The 17,613-nt window shown below is 34.1% G+C and overlaps 1 protein-coding gene across 1 annotated transcript; it reads right to left on the minus strand.

Moving 5' to 3' along the window:
* Positions 1–1,910: 1,910 nt before the first annotated feature.
* On the minus strand, positions 1,911–17,002 carry LOC107437610 (uncharacterized). Its single transcript, XM_043045070.3, has 5 exons — positions 16,800–17,002; positions 10,647–10,693; positions 8,268–8,318; positions 4,822–4,878; positions 1,911–2,145 (listed from the first exon to the last, which is right to left on the minus strand). The coding sequence occupies exons 1-5, from the start codon at positions 16,906–16,908 to the stop codon at positions 2,032–2,034; spliced, it is 378 nt and encodes a 125-aa protein (XP_042901004.2). The 5' UTR covers positions 16,909–17,002; the 3' UTR covers positions 1,911–2,031.
* Between the last annotated feature and the right edge of the window lie 611 nt (positions 17,003–17,613).

Genomic DNA, 17,613 nt, shown 5'->3' on the forward strand with positions numbered 1-17,613 from the left:
TGCCCCTCAAGATAGCCACAGTGACTCAGGGGATAGAGAGCTCATCTCCCAATGAGGAGAACCGAGATTGAATCCCAGTAATGGCTGGTCAATGCAAATTCTGCACCCGGCTCTCACCGACCACAATGCTGATGCAAAATATCCTCAGTGATAGAAGGATCATGGGTTATAGTACCTTTGCTGTCAGGCTAACAGTGGGAGATTTTGTGGTTTTTCTCCTCATGTAATGCAAATTCAGATTATTCCATCAAAAAAAGTTCTCCAGGCAAATTTCTCCCAATATTTGATTCAAGAGTTCCCTTGTCTTCTGGATTGGGATCAAAATTACAGAGCTACACAGTTGAACATTGGTAATTGTAAACCCAAAATTGGGTCCGCTGTTCAACGCGGTTATAATGCAAGATAAAATATTCACTATGTTCTCAATCGATGTCATCTCTCATTCAAATTTTTTCATTAATCAAAATTTAACAACTATTAAGTCAATAATATTTTATCTTTGATTATGAGTTAGGGCTTATGTCAAAATTAACGATTGCCACAGGGTGGCTAACTATTACAAATAGTGATTAAAAACTTGTTTGCCAGTCGCCACCTTTTATTAAAAATGTGAAACATGTGCACTTTATTATTGGTTTTTTTTGTTAAATAAATATGGAACTAATGTGAATATTTCATAACGCTTAGGAAATTATTTTATTTCACTCTTGTTTTTTAAAATTTCTCTTCATTTTACAATTGTAATATTTACCATATTTTGAGAGATGCTTTAAAAGAAATGCCTGACATTATTATTTATTGACAATTTTTAACCATTTAAAATTTTCTAATTTTGAAAAAGTTTCTGCTGTTAAAAATGCTACAACTGGCTATTGCCAAAGCTTCCTAATTTTGCTCTTTACCATCTAACAACTCCTGAGTATTTTATGCGCATGGGACTCAAGAACTAAAAATTATATTGATCTGCATATCCTAAGTTTGAAAAGAAATTTAATTTTTTAATAAAATTTTAATTTTTAAATTTTATTTCATTTGGGTAGAAAATACATGTCTAGGTATGTAAATATATTAGACTAGATAGTTCAATAGGAATACCATAAACCTAGGATTTACCTGACCTAGGAATACCACCTAGGATTCAATCCGAATACAATAAAATATCAGTTAAGTATGTTTCAAATTTTTAGCTAAAATTTGCATGATGATGCTGTGGGGAAGTTCAGTATTTTAATTAATGAGTGAGAACATCGCCAAGCTTTTAACTTTTTTTAAGTTTCTCTAGATAATTCTATGTGGTGCTGTTGCAGCACAACAGCATTTTAATCCCAAGTTTTTTCAAACAATTCCGATCCCAATGTGGCCTTGAAGTAACCATTCAGTTTGCCTTTCACTCTAATTGGGAAGCTGTAGCAACGCTTTTCACTTATATGGGAGCAGAAACATTGCCCCACCACCTCGGAATACTCAGTTATTTTCCTGAGACCACTTCACCATCCGATTACCAGTCTCTGTAAGTGAGATCATTATATTAGTATATTATAATAATTAGATCAAATTATTAAATGCACTGTAATGTTTTCATAATTGCATGCTTTGCACGAGGTTGTATGCAATACTTTTATATTGAAACACACATGTAATGGGTTTTATATGGGAGATTTTTTATATACTTCCTATTTGTACTTATTTTTAACGTATTGCATTACAATGATAACCAACTAATACATGAACATAAACAAGTGCAAACAGGTTACAGTCGCGTAAAAAAAATACAGCTGTATAGAGTATCATCTGATAATTATAATTTTACATAGAATCTTATAGTCCGTCTAATAATATGGCCGGTGACTGTAATTTGCAGCGAACACGTTATGGTCAACACACCTCAACCAAATGATTGTCGAAACGGCTCTAAGGCTACATTATTTATTTGTTTTTGTACACAAAAATGTTTGTATTGTTTTGTTCGCCAATAATAATGCGCTGACATTTCTTTAAAATGTTGTTTTTCTTAACATATAATGGATTTATTTATTCCTTCATCTTCTCCTCCATTTTCTGCTTCATAGCTTCGAACATCTTTCCGCATTTCTCGCTGAGTGGACTTATTTCCATGACTTTTTTGTTGTGTTCCGCCATGCAGTCCTGAAAACAAACAGTACATCTTAGTTCATGTTTTTTTTTTCTTCAATACACAACCCAGATAGCAAAATAACCCTGAAAGCATGTAACCTTACGCCAAGCTTTTGTCGTAATTTTTTTTTATGGTCACGAAAATGTTTGCACTAAAAACCTTTTTTCAGATAAAGCAAAAATATTGCAGCTTCAAATCTTTCATCCTAAAAGGATTAAAAATTATTTTTTAAATTTTTTTTAAAAAGTTTTTTTAAAAGCTTAAAGCTTGTCACTTACACCCTTGTGCAAATTTATTGAAATAAACTTTTTTTTTTCGTGTTTTTTAAAGAAGATGTTTTGGGGTTGTTTCGGTTACAATGGGGTTGGACCTTTGCAGCCTATTGACGGTATGATGCGTTCTGAGCAGTACATTACTATTCTGGGTAAAAAAGTTGTTCCAGAGTTGAAGAAACGATACCCTGATGGAACAGGGATTTTTCAACAGGATTTAGCTCCTTGCCATACGTCCAAAATTGTCAAGAAATTCATGTCTGAGAATCAAATTGAGACATTGGAATGGCCAGGGAACTCTCCGGATATCAACCCAATTGAGAATCTCTGGGCCATATGCAAGAATCGCCTACTACATATGGACTGTACAACTATGGAGAAGCTAATCAGGGCGTTAATTCATGTGTGGTACAAGGACACAAATATTATAAATGACTGTAAAAAATTAGTGGAATTCATGCCGAATCGTGTCCAAATGTTAATAAAGTGTCGTGGAGATCATATTATGTACTAAAAATTTTTGAGTATAAATTTAAATAAAATAGCATTTTCTCTTAGTTTTCTGAATTTATTGAGTTTGTTTCAATTAATTTGCACAAGGATGTAGGTCCATAATGACGTTTTAGCTAACGTCATACTAGCGATAGGCTCCAATTGCATTTTCCATTATAGTTTCAAGACAAGGTGGATTTTAGCTGAGCATAAAAGACTTTGAGAAAAGAAATCTTATAATGACCTAGATTTAAGATAGTTTTCACCTTGAAGTCTAGCTTTATTAAAGTGTTTTTTTTTCACGCATGAAAACCCTAAGTTAACCTCGATTTAAGGTTTTTATATAGAAGATTGTTTTCCAAGGTTTTGGTTGTTGTTGTAGTTGTACTTCATTTACGTCGCACTAGAGATACACAATGGGCAATTGGCGACGATCTGGGAAGCATCCCTGAAGATGATCCAAAGACATGCCGTCACAATTTTGGTCCTCTGCAGAGGAGATGGCAACCCCGCTTCGGTAGCCCAACGATCTGCACGCGAAGTCGAGCACTCTACGGTAGAACACCAGTTTAAAGAGGACCCATACCGCACACCCTTGGTCCCTACGGAGGCTGATCCAAGTGGTCACCCACCCGCACACTGACCGCAGCCAGTGATGCTTGACTTCGGTTATCTGCTGGGATCAGTCTACTGCGGGACCCAAGGTTTTGGATGAGGGTAATGTACGTAGAATAAAGCAGATTGTGACAGATCTCGCTTTAAGGTTAGAAGGTTTACACGTAAAACGCATTACAAACCTTTTCAGGTTTACACTAAAAGGTTTTCACCGAGTGGAAATAAACCTTATTTTGCTCTCTGGGATGTAAACCTAAAGAGGATTGCTATGAGATTTACATGCAAACCATCTAACCTTAAAACGAGGTCTGTGACAATTTGCTGTATTATACGCATATTACCCTCATCCAAAACCTTGGGTCCCGGAGTGGACTGATCCCAGCAGATAACCGAAGTCAAGCCTCGCTGACTATGGTCAGTGTGCGGGTGGGTGACCACTTGGATTAAAAAGCTTTAAAAAATAATTTCTAATCCTTTTAGGAGGAAAGGTTTGAAACTGCAATATTTTTGCTTTATTTGAAAAAAAGGTTTTTGGACCAAACATTTTCGTGACAATAGAAAAAAAATTCCGACAAAAGCTTGGCGTAAGGTTACATGCTTTCTGGGAGAGTGTTCCGTAATCACCCTTAATGTATATTTTTTAGAATAATTGACAACAACAAAAAATATGGCATTAGAGGTCGCTAGTTGAAACTCAAAGTCATGGGATTGTCAGAAAGTGATACGACAGACGATAATTTTTATTTGAAAAAAAAAATCTCCTTAAATTTAGCAGTGGACTGGAAACGATGGATTGTTTTCCAGTTAAAATTAAAATATTCCGAAACTATTTCGAAAGTTGTACAAATTTTGATTTGCGATGTATCGTTATCGGTAATAAATTCTGGTTTGTAGCGATCAGGAAATAAATTAAAATTATGCTGTTTTTCTGGCAATGAGCATTAAGGGAGATTTAAACGAAATCGAAAGTTCCATCACTCTAATAAAATGACTACCCGTCTGCTTGGAGTGATCAGAGAACGATGGAAAATTGCATTGTGATCAGGTGTAGGGTGCCTGTAGAGGTTTGAGTGCTCTAGCTAAGAGGGAAATTGTCAAAAATTCGAGTGAAATAATTTTCTATTGAATACACTGAAGCCATATTATGAAAATGTTGTAAAAAGTTGAATTTTTTTAAAAAGTTTTCAAATTGGTACAAATACATTTTTGAAAAAATTTTTTTGTGGTTTCTGAATTAATGAGTTAAGCATTTAATACTGTAGAGAGAAAACTATTTTGTTCGAAAACATTTTTACTGCGTTTTCTTACCTTAACTTCTTGTCTGCCGGCCTCATCTTTTTCTTTCATCATTTCTACGAACTTTCCCTAAAAACAACAGACAAACATGTGTTAGCAAAATTAATATTATCCTAAGAGATTATTCAGTCCCCAGACAAATTATTAAACGCACTATAAGATTCTATGTAAAATCTTAATTATCAGGTAATACTATACAGCTTAATTGATTTAACGCCGTTTGCATTTCTTTACGTTAGTGTATCCATTGGTAAAATTAGACGATATGTAATATAAATTCGAAGATTGGATAAATTAGATGATATATTATATAAATATAGAATAATTATTATATCAGGTAAAGTATAAGTATATTATAATAATTAGACCAAGTTATTAGAAGCATTGCAGTTTTTTAATAATGACATGCTTTGCACGAGTTTATAGGCAATACTTTGGGTTTTTCCTCGGGAGATTTTTTTATATACATACTTCCTATTTGTATTTATTTTTTAACGTATGGCATTACAATGTTAACCAATCGATACACGAACATAAACAAGTGCAAACCGGTTTCAGCCTCATAAAAACAATAATGCTGTACAGTATCACGTGATAATTAAGACTTTACATAGAATCTTACAGTGCGTCTAATAATTTGGCCAGGGACTGTATTTTTCACTGAATGTAGTTTCAACAGGACTGGAGGCCATCTCAGAACAGAAGGTGTGCACGAAATCATTTGGACTGAGCATTTGGAAGCAATGAGAGTAGGCGTGGTGGTCCTTTTACTCCCCTGATTTATCTTCTCTTGATTTTTTTTCTCTGGGGTGCCGTAAAGAGAATTGTGTAGGATACTCCCGTAAATTCTAAAATGAACCTGGTGGGGTGGCACAAACCTTCATGATCTTCAATGAACAGTGAAGAGCCAGTTATCTTCGAAAATATTCTCCAATTCATGCTGCTTAGGTGTCGTGCGTGCATCTAAGCCAAGGGGCACAGTTTTGAACACCTACCGTGATGTTTGCAAGTATATTACACAATATTGCACTCTTTTGTTGTGTAATAAAGCGCTTTACACTAAATTCTGTGTTCCAGTTTCCGTCTCCTCCGCTTTCCACATTTCCGCTTTCGTTTCCTACGCAATTATGGCTCCTAACAATGTTTTCTACCTTACCTCTACCGTCTCTCTACCTTACCTCTACTGTACACGGCGTTTTCTGGGACACCCTGTAGTTGCGTCAGCACTGTAGTCGGTGTGAGCAGGGTACTCATCTTCGGATATGCTCATTTTATTTCTGTAAATTTCAGATTACATCCTAACAATATGTATTGACCTTCATGATGCCCCCAATGTGTTCTGTAAAGAAACAACTTAACAATGTCCTTTCTCTTTTTTTAAAATAAAAAAAAGGGCCTCATATTTTGAAAACCTTTTAAAATTGTTTAGTTCTTGTGAGATTTTCTTGATGGTTTAGGTTGGTTTCAATAGCATTCTTGATAGTCAAAAATGTGGTGATGGTCACCATCATACAACAATTTCCATCCAGTTTTGATGGCCTAACAAATTTCCATCATTACAAAATGGAAAGTGTTGCTTTTATAATGCAGTGTGTCTACCACTGCGAAAATACAAATCAAATTCAATGTTAACTCGATTCTATGAAGGCGTACCTTATCATAGATGAAGGTTGACATGGTCGATAACAACTCCTCTCCCCACATTGGTGACCTATGCACGAGATGTGAACATGCCTACTTTGACAGTAACGCCCACTTCGATCTGAATACTCCTACTTCGATGGATGAGCCACATTAAACAGTTGACTTGCTACTTGTGACCGCAACATCATTCACCTCCACCCGCTGTTGCTACTCAGTCTCGATCACACACAACGTACACCAAATTCACTCGACTGCTAAAGGCAACTCCGAAAATAAGCTACATACGAGGGTTGCTATTTATATTTCTGGCCTAATAATGAAAAAACAAATATGTAGGATCGAAATTGGTTTTATTGTTTTTCAAAATATTCTCCATGATGATCAATACACTTTTGCATGCGTTTGAACCAATTTTCAAAGCACTTTTTCCAGTCCGATTGAGGTAACTCCAAAACATGGGTTTTGAATGCATCAACCGCTTCTTCGGGGGTCGAAAATCGTTGTCCACGTAATTTATTTTTGATGTGTGGGAATAAGAAGAAGTCATTGGGTGCCAAATCAAGACTGTACGGCGGATGACCCATCAGTTCGATCTTTCGCTTCGTCAGAAATGCCTTTGTTTGAGTCGATGTGTGAGATCTCGCATTGTCATGATGAAGAATGATTCGCCTGTTCTTCTGCTTTTTTCGAATTTCTCCGATGACTTCTGTCAAACAAATGGTCGTGTACCATTCAGAATTGACCGTTCTGCGTTGCTCTAACGCCACTGTTGCCACACGACCGTTAATGCCGAAGAAACAGGAAATCATTTGTTTCGATGTGCTTCTTCCTCGAACAACTTTTGTTGGTTTTGCCTCGTCTTAGAAGACCCATGCAGTTGATTGCTGTTTTGTTTCCGGCTCATATGCATAGATCCATGATTCGTCACCTGTGAAGATGTTATACACAGCCTTTGATGCACCTTGAACGTATTTTTTCAACAATTCCTTGCACCAATCAACACGAGCCTTTTTTTGAGCGTTTGTCAGATTATGCGGGATCCAACGCGAACAAATTTTTTTTACGCTCAAATGTTCATGCAATATTTTATTGATGCTAGTCATACTAATGTCTAAAGACGCCTCTATCTCACGGTATGTCACATGACAATCTTGCTTTATCAGTTCACGCACAGCATCGATCTTTTCTGGCACAACAACGGATTTCGGACGACCTGCACGGGATTCGTCCTGGATCGAACATCGACCACGATTAAATTCGTTATACCAATTTTTTACAGTGCTGTAGGATGGCGCTTTATCGCTGAATAAAGAATTAAGTTCATCGAAGCACTCTTGTCTTGACAATCCACGTCGAAAGTTATGGAAAAAAAATGGCACGAAAATGTTCACGATTCAATTCCATTTTTTGAAAGAGAAGAACTTTTCAATTTACTGTCAACAACACAAATGAAGCTATAATAGTAAATCGTCTGCTGAATTTATGTTTAAAAATATCAAACTTTCGATTAAAATCGTCTGCGGTCGCATAGCAACACTTACTGTTGCCAAGGCCAGAAATATAAATAGCAACCCTCGTATCATAAATAAGAATGAGAATTTTTCGTCTTGAAATTGGGACAATTGATTACAATTTTTATACGATCCCTTTGAAGGCTCTTTTACATATTGCGATAGATTTGCAACTGTGTTTTTAATCTAAAGCAAAGATGATAGTTATTTATCATGCCTTCTCCCTTTTTCACGGGATTATTAATTCAACTTTATTCGTTGGTTCAACCACTCTATTTCAAAAAAATAAATGTAATATCTTACCATAAGTTCTTTTCCCTTTTCTTTGTCTCCACCACAGTTATACTGGGTTAGCTATAAAAAGAAGAAAAAACAAGTTTATTGTAAAACAAAAGTTAAAATCACTCTATGATAAAAGCTCCGTCGCTGTTTTGAGTTTTCAACTTAATGTTATATTTTGTTTTGTTTCGACAATGTTATAAAACTTGGAAAATTTAAATTGCGAAGGTACATTTCCTGTCCAAATTATTAGACGCACTGTAAGATTCTATGTAAAATCTTAATTATCAGTTGATACTCTATACAGCTTTATTGTTTTAATGTGACTGTTAGCACTTGTTTACGTTCGTGTATCGACTGATTAAATTAGACGATATATTATATAAATATAGAATATTTATTATATGATGTATTATAATAGTATATATATAATAATAATTAGACCAAATTATTCGACGCATTCTAGTGTTTTAATAATTACATGCTTTGCACGAGGTTGTATGCAATACTTTTATATTTAAACATACATGTAATGGGTTTTTTATTCGGGAGATTTTTTTATATACTTCCTATTTGTATTTATGTTTAACCTTGCATTACAATGTTAAACCAATTAATACATAGACGTAAATAAATGCAAATCGGTGTTCGTCGCGTAAAAACAATAAAGCTGTATAGAGTATCACCTGAAAATTAAGATTTTACATGGAATCTTATAGTGTGTCTAATAATTTGACCTGGCACTGTATAGTGAAAAATGTACATATACTACGATGGACAATAAAAATTTAATATTCGACAAATTAGTTAAAGAGTTATTAAGTATTGAACTTGTAACAAAAAAAAAACATACAGGCTGCTTTACAGGGAGCAGGAATGCAACTACAGCATTTTTTTTTTTTTTTTCTTTTTTAAATTTTAGTTTGCTCGAAACAATTGCAGTTTGAAGAGTTTTTTACGGTTTTTTTCTCTACGTTGCATTTTGTTGCTGCTCAAAACCTATAAGACCTAGAAATTTGTCAAATTTATAAACTTACAAAAATTACATGCGGGCTAAACTCTACTGCTTGTTGAAATGTAACTACAGAGATGAAATTTGACGCACTGTAAGAGCCTTTATCATTTTTATGAACTTAACATCAGATTTTCTTTTTTTCGAAATTCTAGCTTGTTTGAAAGTTATTGCAATATTAAATGAGTTTTTTTTTCGCGAGTATTTCTCTCTCTCTCTCTCTCTCTTTTTAAAAAAAATAATGACACAGTCAAACCCCGCTATAATAAACATGATTTATAGTGAACTCCCGGATATAGTGAACGAAATGTTCACTCCCGTGCCTTGCTACACACGTATAATGTTATTTTTTGTGGACATAGCGAATCAAAACAAGAGAGGAAGTTGGATATTATGAACTTTTTTCTGTCTTCGACTAATTTATTTTCTTCATTTTTTTTCAATAATTTTGAAATTTCTACTTAAAAATAAATACATATACCGATTTTTAAAACCATCTATAGCATGGAATGTAGCAATAAACATTTTTGCTTGAAACAGCTTGAAGTCAAAGGCCGATGAATTTGCTAAGCGATTGGAAGAGATTACTCTTATGTGTTCGAATGGCTGGTTAAACAGGTTTAAAAACCGGAATAACATAAATTCAGAAAAAAATTATCTGAGAGTCGGGAAGTGTTTCCATATCTGATATTGAGGATTGCGCATCAGCTAAAGATTTCTAATTTTTTTTTGTACGCAAGGCGAAGAGTAATTAAAAATAAAAGTTAACACATTTTTGCGACTACGTATTATTTTTCACTCATTTTTGTATTTCATTTTATGGGTCATTTATTTAAATAATGTGTAAAAAAAGGGGGGAGGAATTTTTAAAGATTAATTAAAATTGTTTGCGAAACGGATATAGTGAAGTCTCGGCTATAGAAAACCGAAATTTCGGTCCCTTGAAACTTCAATAATGATTTATTGTCCATTATTGTAGAAAAATAAATAACTATAATCTTTCAGAAGATTATTTTCTAAGCTCGAGCTTGAAGTAACAGAAGAAAAAATGAATAGATCAAATTAAACAAAAATGAAATAAAAAGAAAGTTTAAATGTTGCCAACATTTACATCGAAATTTTCAAAAATATAAAAGATTCAAAAAAGACAAAACCTTTTTCCAATTTGAACTGCTATAAGGAATAAGGTTATGTTAGATATTGTAAGCAAGTAAAACTACTTCTGCAGAGGATCAAAATTGCGATGGCATGTCTTCGGATCATCCTCAGGGATGTTTTCCCAAAGATGTTCCCAAGGATCCCAGGGATGTTTTATAATAGAACAATTAAAAAATGTGGCTCGTCCTTATATTACTCCTAACCCTTTAATTAATATCTAAAACCAAACTTACTTCCAAATCCTCCATACACTTCGGCGCTTCCTTATTGTCAACTATTGCTAAAGTAAAAATCATAAAGTTATTTATAATAATTAAAATCTATAGTTATTACAGTTACATGAAAATTCTTTTTTAAAATTATACATTAGCCTATTTATTAAAACTATTCCAGGGTGCGTAGCCAAATCTTTCAGCAAAAAATAAGCACCTTTTAAGTACTTTTTAAGCACTCAAAAGATACTTTTAAGCACTATATATATTAACAAAATGCAAAATAATTTACAAAGACTTTACATGATCATAATAAAATAACCAGTTTCTGACAAAGAACTCTTTTTCTTGATTATATTAGCCATTGTAAAAAGATCGAGAGATTCTTCAGTTCGATTTCAGAGGGTGAAAAATGAAGCCTGAAATTGAGAATATCTTGCAAAATGTAGCAGAGTTGCGCATGAGAGTGCAAGAATCTCACCCAACCCAGCACAGTAGCATCAAACATGTAAAATGGTTGGCGCTTCTAAACGCTACGGACCGAATGTAAGCCGAAATGGACTGTGGTCGAATGAATTGTGAAAACATTGAATAGAACAATGTGAAAAGTCCGCTTTTGCTTAATACGTGGCGAAAATCGACATCGTAAAGGGAAAAAAATCTCATTTTCGAAAAGGGAAAATTAAGCACTCTTTAAAAACACCCCCAATAAAAAAAATACAAATTTAAGGGCTTTTAAAAAGCAAAAATAAGCACCTTTAAACACTTTTTAAAAAACGCTACATACTATGTTTTTCTCTTCCTTTCAATTTTAACTTTTCGAATTTGTCACCTTGTGAAACAAGTCATGTCCCAACAATTTTTCGGTAACAACGGATCGCTGATATCAAAAATCAATTGAAAAGAGAAACGATTGGGGAGGCGAGTTTATCCTCAACCCAAGTTTTCAACATCAGTTTGTCAAACCGCTGCAAAACTATTAAACTTTTTGCAGATCATTGAACGGGTGTCCTAAGTATGTTGCAATAAGTGGCTGAATTTCTCAGTCAGTAGAAACATTTGTTGATGAACTTTTAAACTAATTTATAAACAAAATGAACACATCTGTCCCGAAGTGGACTGATCATAAAGAGACGGTTCCCAGTAGAACACCGAGGACATTCATCACTGGCTGTGGTCAGTAAGCGGGTGGGGGACCGAGGGTCCTTGCTAAACTGTTCTACCGTAAAGCGCTCGATTTTGCGCGCAGGTTATCAAGCTACCAAAGCATATGAACCATAACCTTCGCAGAGGATAAGAATTGCGATGGCATGTCTTGGGATCATCTTCAGGGATGTTTCCTAGACCGTCGCCAATAGCCAATTGTGCAGCTCTAGTGCGACGTAAGTTAAGTACCTACCTTCCGTTTTTCCTTTTGATTTTTCAAACTAATTTTGGGACATTTGGTGCAAGGGCCCCCTTTTTTTATTCTTCAAATCCGCTTCTAACAACATACCGTCTCTTACTCCAACAAACAATTTTAATGTTAACACACCATCTCAACCAACTTAGGTATCCGAAGTCTTTATGTGTAAACGACACACTTGATTTCTGGTTCAGTTGTGGGGATTTAAACACTGAAGTTTCACTTTTCTTTCATCACTCATTTGAAGAAGAATAAAAAAAAACCGTTAAAGGTCATAGATCGGGTATTTTTGAAGACCATACTTCATTAGTCTCAACTTTCTAACTATAACCTTGTTTGCGAACATTAGCTGTTTATGGGGGAGCTACTGTTTCACTTTTTTCCCACTATTTGAAGAAGAAAAGAAACTTACGTGGCTAGTACCTTAACATTTACATTCTTAAACATTTACAGATTCCAGACATGTACTTTTACTTTATTGTTGTCGAACTGACTCCGTAAGCACTTAGCAATCTCATTACGAGGCAGAGTCCCGGACTTCGAGGTGCCTGGATAAGCAGATGATATATATAGCGCAATAAATAATTACAAAAAGGGCAAAAAGAAAAACAAAGAAAATTAAGAAAAACAATAAGTTTTATAACTAACAAATCAAACGCACTTCAATACTGCAGTAAGAACGCACTGTAAAACAAAATCCCTCTATTTACGTTTTTACCTCAATTTGCGCTTTTGTTCTCATATTTCGTAATCTGGCAATCTTGTTACGAAAATATTTTAAATTAAACCCGTTCATGTAAGTTCATTTGAATTCGCTACTCGCTTTACAGTTTTCGTTTTATGTTTTATTCTGTTTTTTCTTTACATTTTATTTTCTGTTTTTACGTGTTATTTTTACTTAATGTGTTCCATTTTTATTTGTTGTAAAGTTTTTGTAAAAAATTTTTGAGTGCTCCTCACACTATTGTGTTAATATATTTTGCTTTGGTTATATTGATACAATATTAGAAAGCACTCCTTTTTGCGGTTATAATCGTGTGAGATGATGAAAAAATTATATCTTTCATTTTCCAGACTTTTGTTATTTTTCTTCTTATTATTTTTACCTTTTTTCATTGTTCTGTTATTTTTTCCACGTTTTCTCTACATTTTGAACTGAAGAACTTTAAATATGATAAATCTCTTGGTAGAATTATTTTTAATTCAGATGGTATTAGCAAAAAATTAGGGAAAATTAATATATTCGATTATGTATGTCACTGTGCCGATGTGCATGTCACTGTCATTTTGAATTTGTTGATAAACATATTACTGGTAATTTGAATATTATAGAAAGCTTAGAACTGAGAAATTTAATTATAAATGGGACCCATTTACCATGCATTAATAAATAAAAGTCTAAAATACTTTCTTAATGATCTCAATAATTTTTGACGAAAGATATCAAATAGATTCTCTTTACCTTTGGGTATGTTAACAGAATGAAAATGGACTGTTTATTACTTTAAAAACTTTATTTTAAATCATAAGAAAAATTCAAATATGGATAACAATTCAACAAATTTTTTTAAAATTGATCGATCCACTGAGCAACTATAAAAACTTTTTATAATTACCACCATAGACAAAGCTAACAATAATAACGCAATCTTTCTGTAAAAAACTCTATTTTGAATTTTTAAATAAAGAGTTAAGAAATAGTAAAAATTTTAACCTTAGTAATTTAATTAACAATATTATCATTAAGAATATTTTAGCTTTATATAAGAGTTTAAAAATTAAAATTAGCAATATACAATTTCCTTACTTAATTATCAGTCCTAAATTTCATAAAATTCCTTTAAAATTTAAAACAATCACATGTGGGTCTAATACTTACCTAACTAAACCTGGCACCATTTACTCTAACTACTTAAAAAAAAATTATTAACAATATTATTAAAGAAAGTTTTTCTAGGATTATCACTAATAATCAATCGATTTTAAAATTTTTTAAACAAAACAAAATTAATTCTATTGAAGCTTTTGTTTTCCAGGATCTTTTCAAAGGCATTTCTAAACTAAAAGATGTTCTTTTGAGTTATCACTCAAATTTTAAAAATATTCTTACTCCGATTTTGATAATTGGGAAATTCTAATTAATATTTATCTTTTTATGATTATTTAATTGATGGAACATTACAAGGATCTAATTTTTCATCTCTCTTAGTTTACTTATTTTTACACTATTATGTCACACTACAAGTTAAAAATATACTGAAAACACGGAAAATAATAAAGATTAATGGAAAGAGAAAAACATAATATTTTTAAAAAAAATATTAAAAAGCCGGAAAACTTAATAATGAAACAATATAATATTTTCATCAGCTCACACGATTATATCCGCGAAAAGGAGTGCTTTGCAGATCAAATGATCTTTTTAAAAATATTTTATCTTGCTTCTTATCTTTTTATTAATCTTCATAATTTTCTATCTTCTCTCTATATTTTTAACTTATTTTGTGAGTTGTATACACTTGCTGTTGTTGTTGTTGTTGTTAATTTACGTCGCACTAGAGCTGCACAATGGGCTATTGGCGACGATCTGGGAAACATCCCGGAGGATGATCCGAAGACATGCCATCACAATTTTGATCCTCTGCGGAGGGGATGGCTCCCCCGCTTCGGTAGCCCGACGACCTGCGCGCGAAGTCGAGCACTTTACGGTAGCACAGTTTAACGAGGACCAATACCGCACACCCTCGGTCCCTACGCAGACTGATCCAAGTGGTCACCCACCCGCACACTGACCGTAGCCAGTGATGCTTGACTTCGGTAATCTGCTGGGAACCGTGTTGTATACACTTGCAGCTTATGAGGCAGTTAATAAAACTTATTAATTTTCTTCGTTTTCCTCTTTTTGTCTTTATTGAGCTCTCTCTCTCTCTCTCTCTCACTCTCTCTCTCTCTCTCTCTCTCTATATATATATATATATATATATATATATATATATATATATATATATATATATATAGTGAACTCTCGCTACTACGATATTCAATACAACAATAACTGCCTTTATTACGATAATGTTTCGTAGTCCCGACGAACTTGCATGTGAATTAATGTCATGCTCCTCTCAATATTACGATATTCTCTAAAGCAATAAACCTCTGTAAAACGAATTTTTTCCCCCAAATTTAAATCTTATTTTCTCCATTTATTATTGGTTTTCAAATAATGTAAAAAATCTTAACTAATCATCCTTTGCCATTTTTTTCCTCTCTTCTGACAAGAGAAGACTCACTGCTGACCACCCCCAAGACATTCCATTCTTAGAATTGCCTCCCTTATCTCTTAAGAAGTCACAGATGGAACATTCCCGTCTGATTTCATTTCCTTCATGTTAAAAACTGATCGTGAGTCACAAATGACCACAAGCATCACATTAACACCAGAAAGATATTTTTTTCTGCAGAGGGTGGGTGGAGCACCATTCGCAAACGAAAATCATTTTCGCTCTTTGGACTCAATGCATACTTGGTTGGTTGAATTGACAGTAAAAAAAAATGAATAAACAAACAAAAATATCCTATTTTCAATAAAAATGGTTTTCAGGTATGTTTACGATCTTATTTTCTGATTTTATTTAAATCGTTCTTAATATTTAACCATAATTAACACTCTGCAAATTAATTCCTTGCATAATATATAAATACATTCATATTTAATACATATATAACATTAAAAAAAATCTTATTGTGTCCCCAAAGTATGTAGACCCTCGATATAACAATATATCCCTCTACAACGATACATAATGGATTCCATCACACGTCAATACTGGTGGCAACGAGATAGCAGATAGATTTGCCAAAGAGGGCAGTGAGGAAAATATGTCCACCGGGTCATCACTTGTCAGGAACTTGACTCCAATGAAAAATATAGACAAATAATCAATCTGGCAAACTCCACCTACGCCCCCAATGGTACACCGCAACATCTCCTGGCACCCTTCTGGGAATGAATTGCGATCGAAGCTCCCAGACTGCCTTGGCCAGATTATCAACTGGTCACCTAAAATGTCTAACATTCGAACGTGGCACAAAAATTTAACCGACTTGTAAAAAAATGCTGTGTTCATCCAGTCTCACCGAAACATATACTTGATTATGTGAGACTATCCAGGGCGGACTTAACTTCCGATCACCTGCTGGTCATCGACTTTTCTGGCAGTCAACAACTTTTTGGAGTTGATCTGATTAATGCCAGATCTATGAGGATAAGCAACAACGATATATTTACAGTGCGACTTTGAGGAGAACTCCTCCAGACTAAGGGACTGGGGCTGTCTGCTGCTATGGTAACAAGCGAGAGCACATTTCTAATGGGGTGAAATGGAGGAAAGAAGGTGTCGTTTGGGTACTCACGGCAACCTATGCCGAGATTAAGACAAACCTATTCACTCCACACCCCAATTCGAAGTGTCCCTTCCTCGTAACCATGGAACCCGCCATGACGCGAGACGGATGTCTGGAAGAGTTCTCCTGAAAGCCGCACTATATTTGGTCCAAAAAATATTGTTGTTTTACTGTATATAGTTGCGTCCATTTTCTTAGGCATGCATTTTGTGCTACGTCCGGCATTACAAACCTCACCGAGGTTCTTTGTCCCCTTCTTCCAACTTCTCCGCGCCCCCAACACAACTCGGTGTCTACTTCTGTTCGCAGTACAGCGCGATACTGAACTCTTCCTACATTACATGAATATAAATGAAGCTTCTTACCTTTCGAGGTTTCCATCATTTTCGTAAACTCCTTCCTACAATCCTCTCCTTCTCCTAATACCACACCGACGGAAATCACGAAAACTGACAACAAGAACAACTTGGCCATCTTGATTTTATGTAGTTGCAATTGAGATCCACTGAATTAAGTATATCATCTGCACAAAATAAAGTTACCTATTTATACCATCCACCTACCTTTCGGACTGGTATTGTGCAATGAATTAAACAATGAAATGTGTAGTAAACGTGCTGCAGATTTTAGTTATTTTTTTATGTCGTATAGTCTCTGTTTAAACATCTCACACTGTGTTCTCGAACAATAATATACATGGAAGATTGAAAGCAAAAATATCCTTTTTTTTCCCCCTTATCCGAACATGAGATCTTTTCAACTAAAACATGCATGCGTGCGAATCTACTTAATAACTCTTTCGTTAGGTGCTTCTCTTTCATTCAAATTTTTTTTCCTCCTTTTTTTTTCCAAGTAGGTCGGTTTTTCTTTTCAAAATAATGTCGATTAAAAATATAATACGTTTGCTTATGGATAAATAAGGAAAACAACTGTAGAGCCTTTTGAAAAATAGGGAAAAGGAAATAATTTGTTTTTAGGAATGCAAAAGGTCCTCTTTTTCTTTCTTTTTTCGTAAAAAAAAAAAAGAAAAGAAAAAGAGGAGCTTATTTTGGTGTTTGTGGACAATTTCATGGTAAAAAACTCTATCTTACTCCTAAGTTTTTGAGTTCTCGGTTAAAGTAATAATACATATTGAGTCACTAAAATTCACTCGCACAATTAATAACAGTAATAATAAAA

The sequence above is a fragment of the Parasteatoda tepidariorum genome, chromosome 9 (assembly GCF_982258835.1).
Source record: "Parasteatoda tepidariorum strain Cologne lab strain chromosome 9, Ptep-v5.0, whole genome shotgun sequence".
Classification (NCBI taxonomy): domain Eukaryota; kingdom Metazoa; phylum Arthropoda; class Arachnida; order Araneae; family Theridiidae; genus Parasteatoda; species Parasteatoda tepidariorum.

Coding starts and splice junctions, on each gene's coding strand:
- LOC107437610 (XM_043045070.3), bottom strand. CDS start 16,908: ATGGCCAAGTTGTTCTTGTTGTCAGTTTTCGTGATTTCCGTCGGTGTG. Junction 10,694..16,799: donor AATGATGGAAACCTCGAAAG/GTAAGAAGCTTC, acceptor TTTTTACTTTAG/CAATAGTTGACAATAAGGAA. Junction 2,146..4,821: donor CCGGCAGACAAGAAGTTAAG/GTAAGAAAACGC, acceptor GTTTGTTTTCAG/GACTGCATGGCGGAACACAA.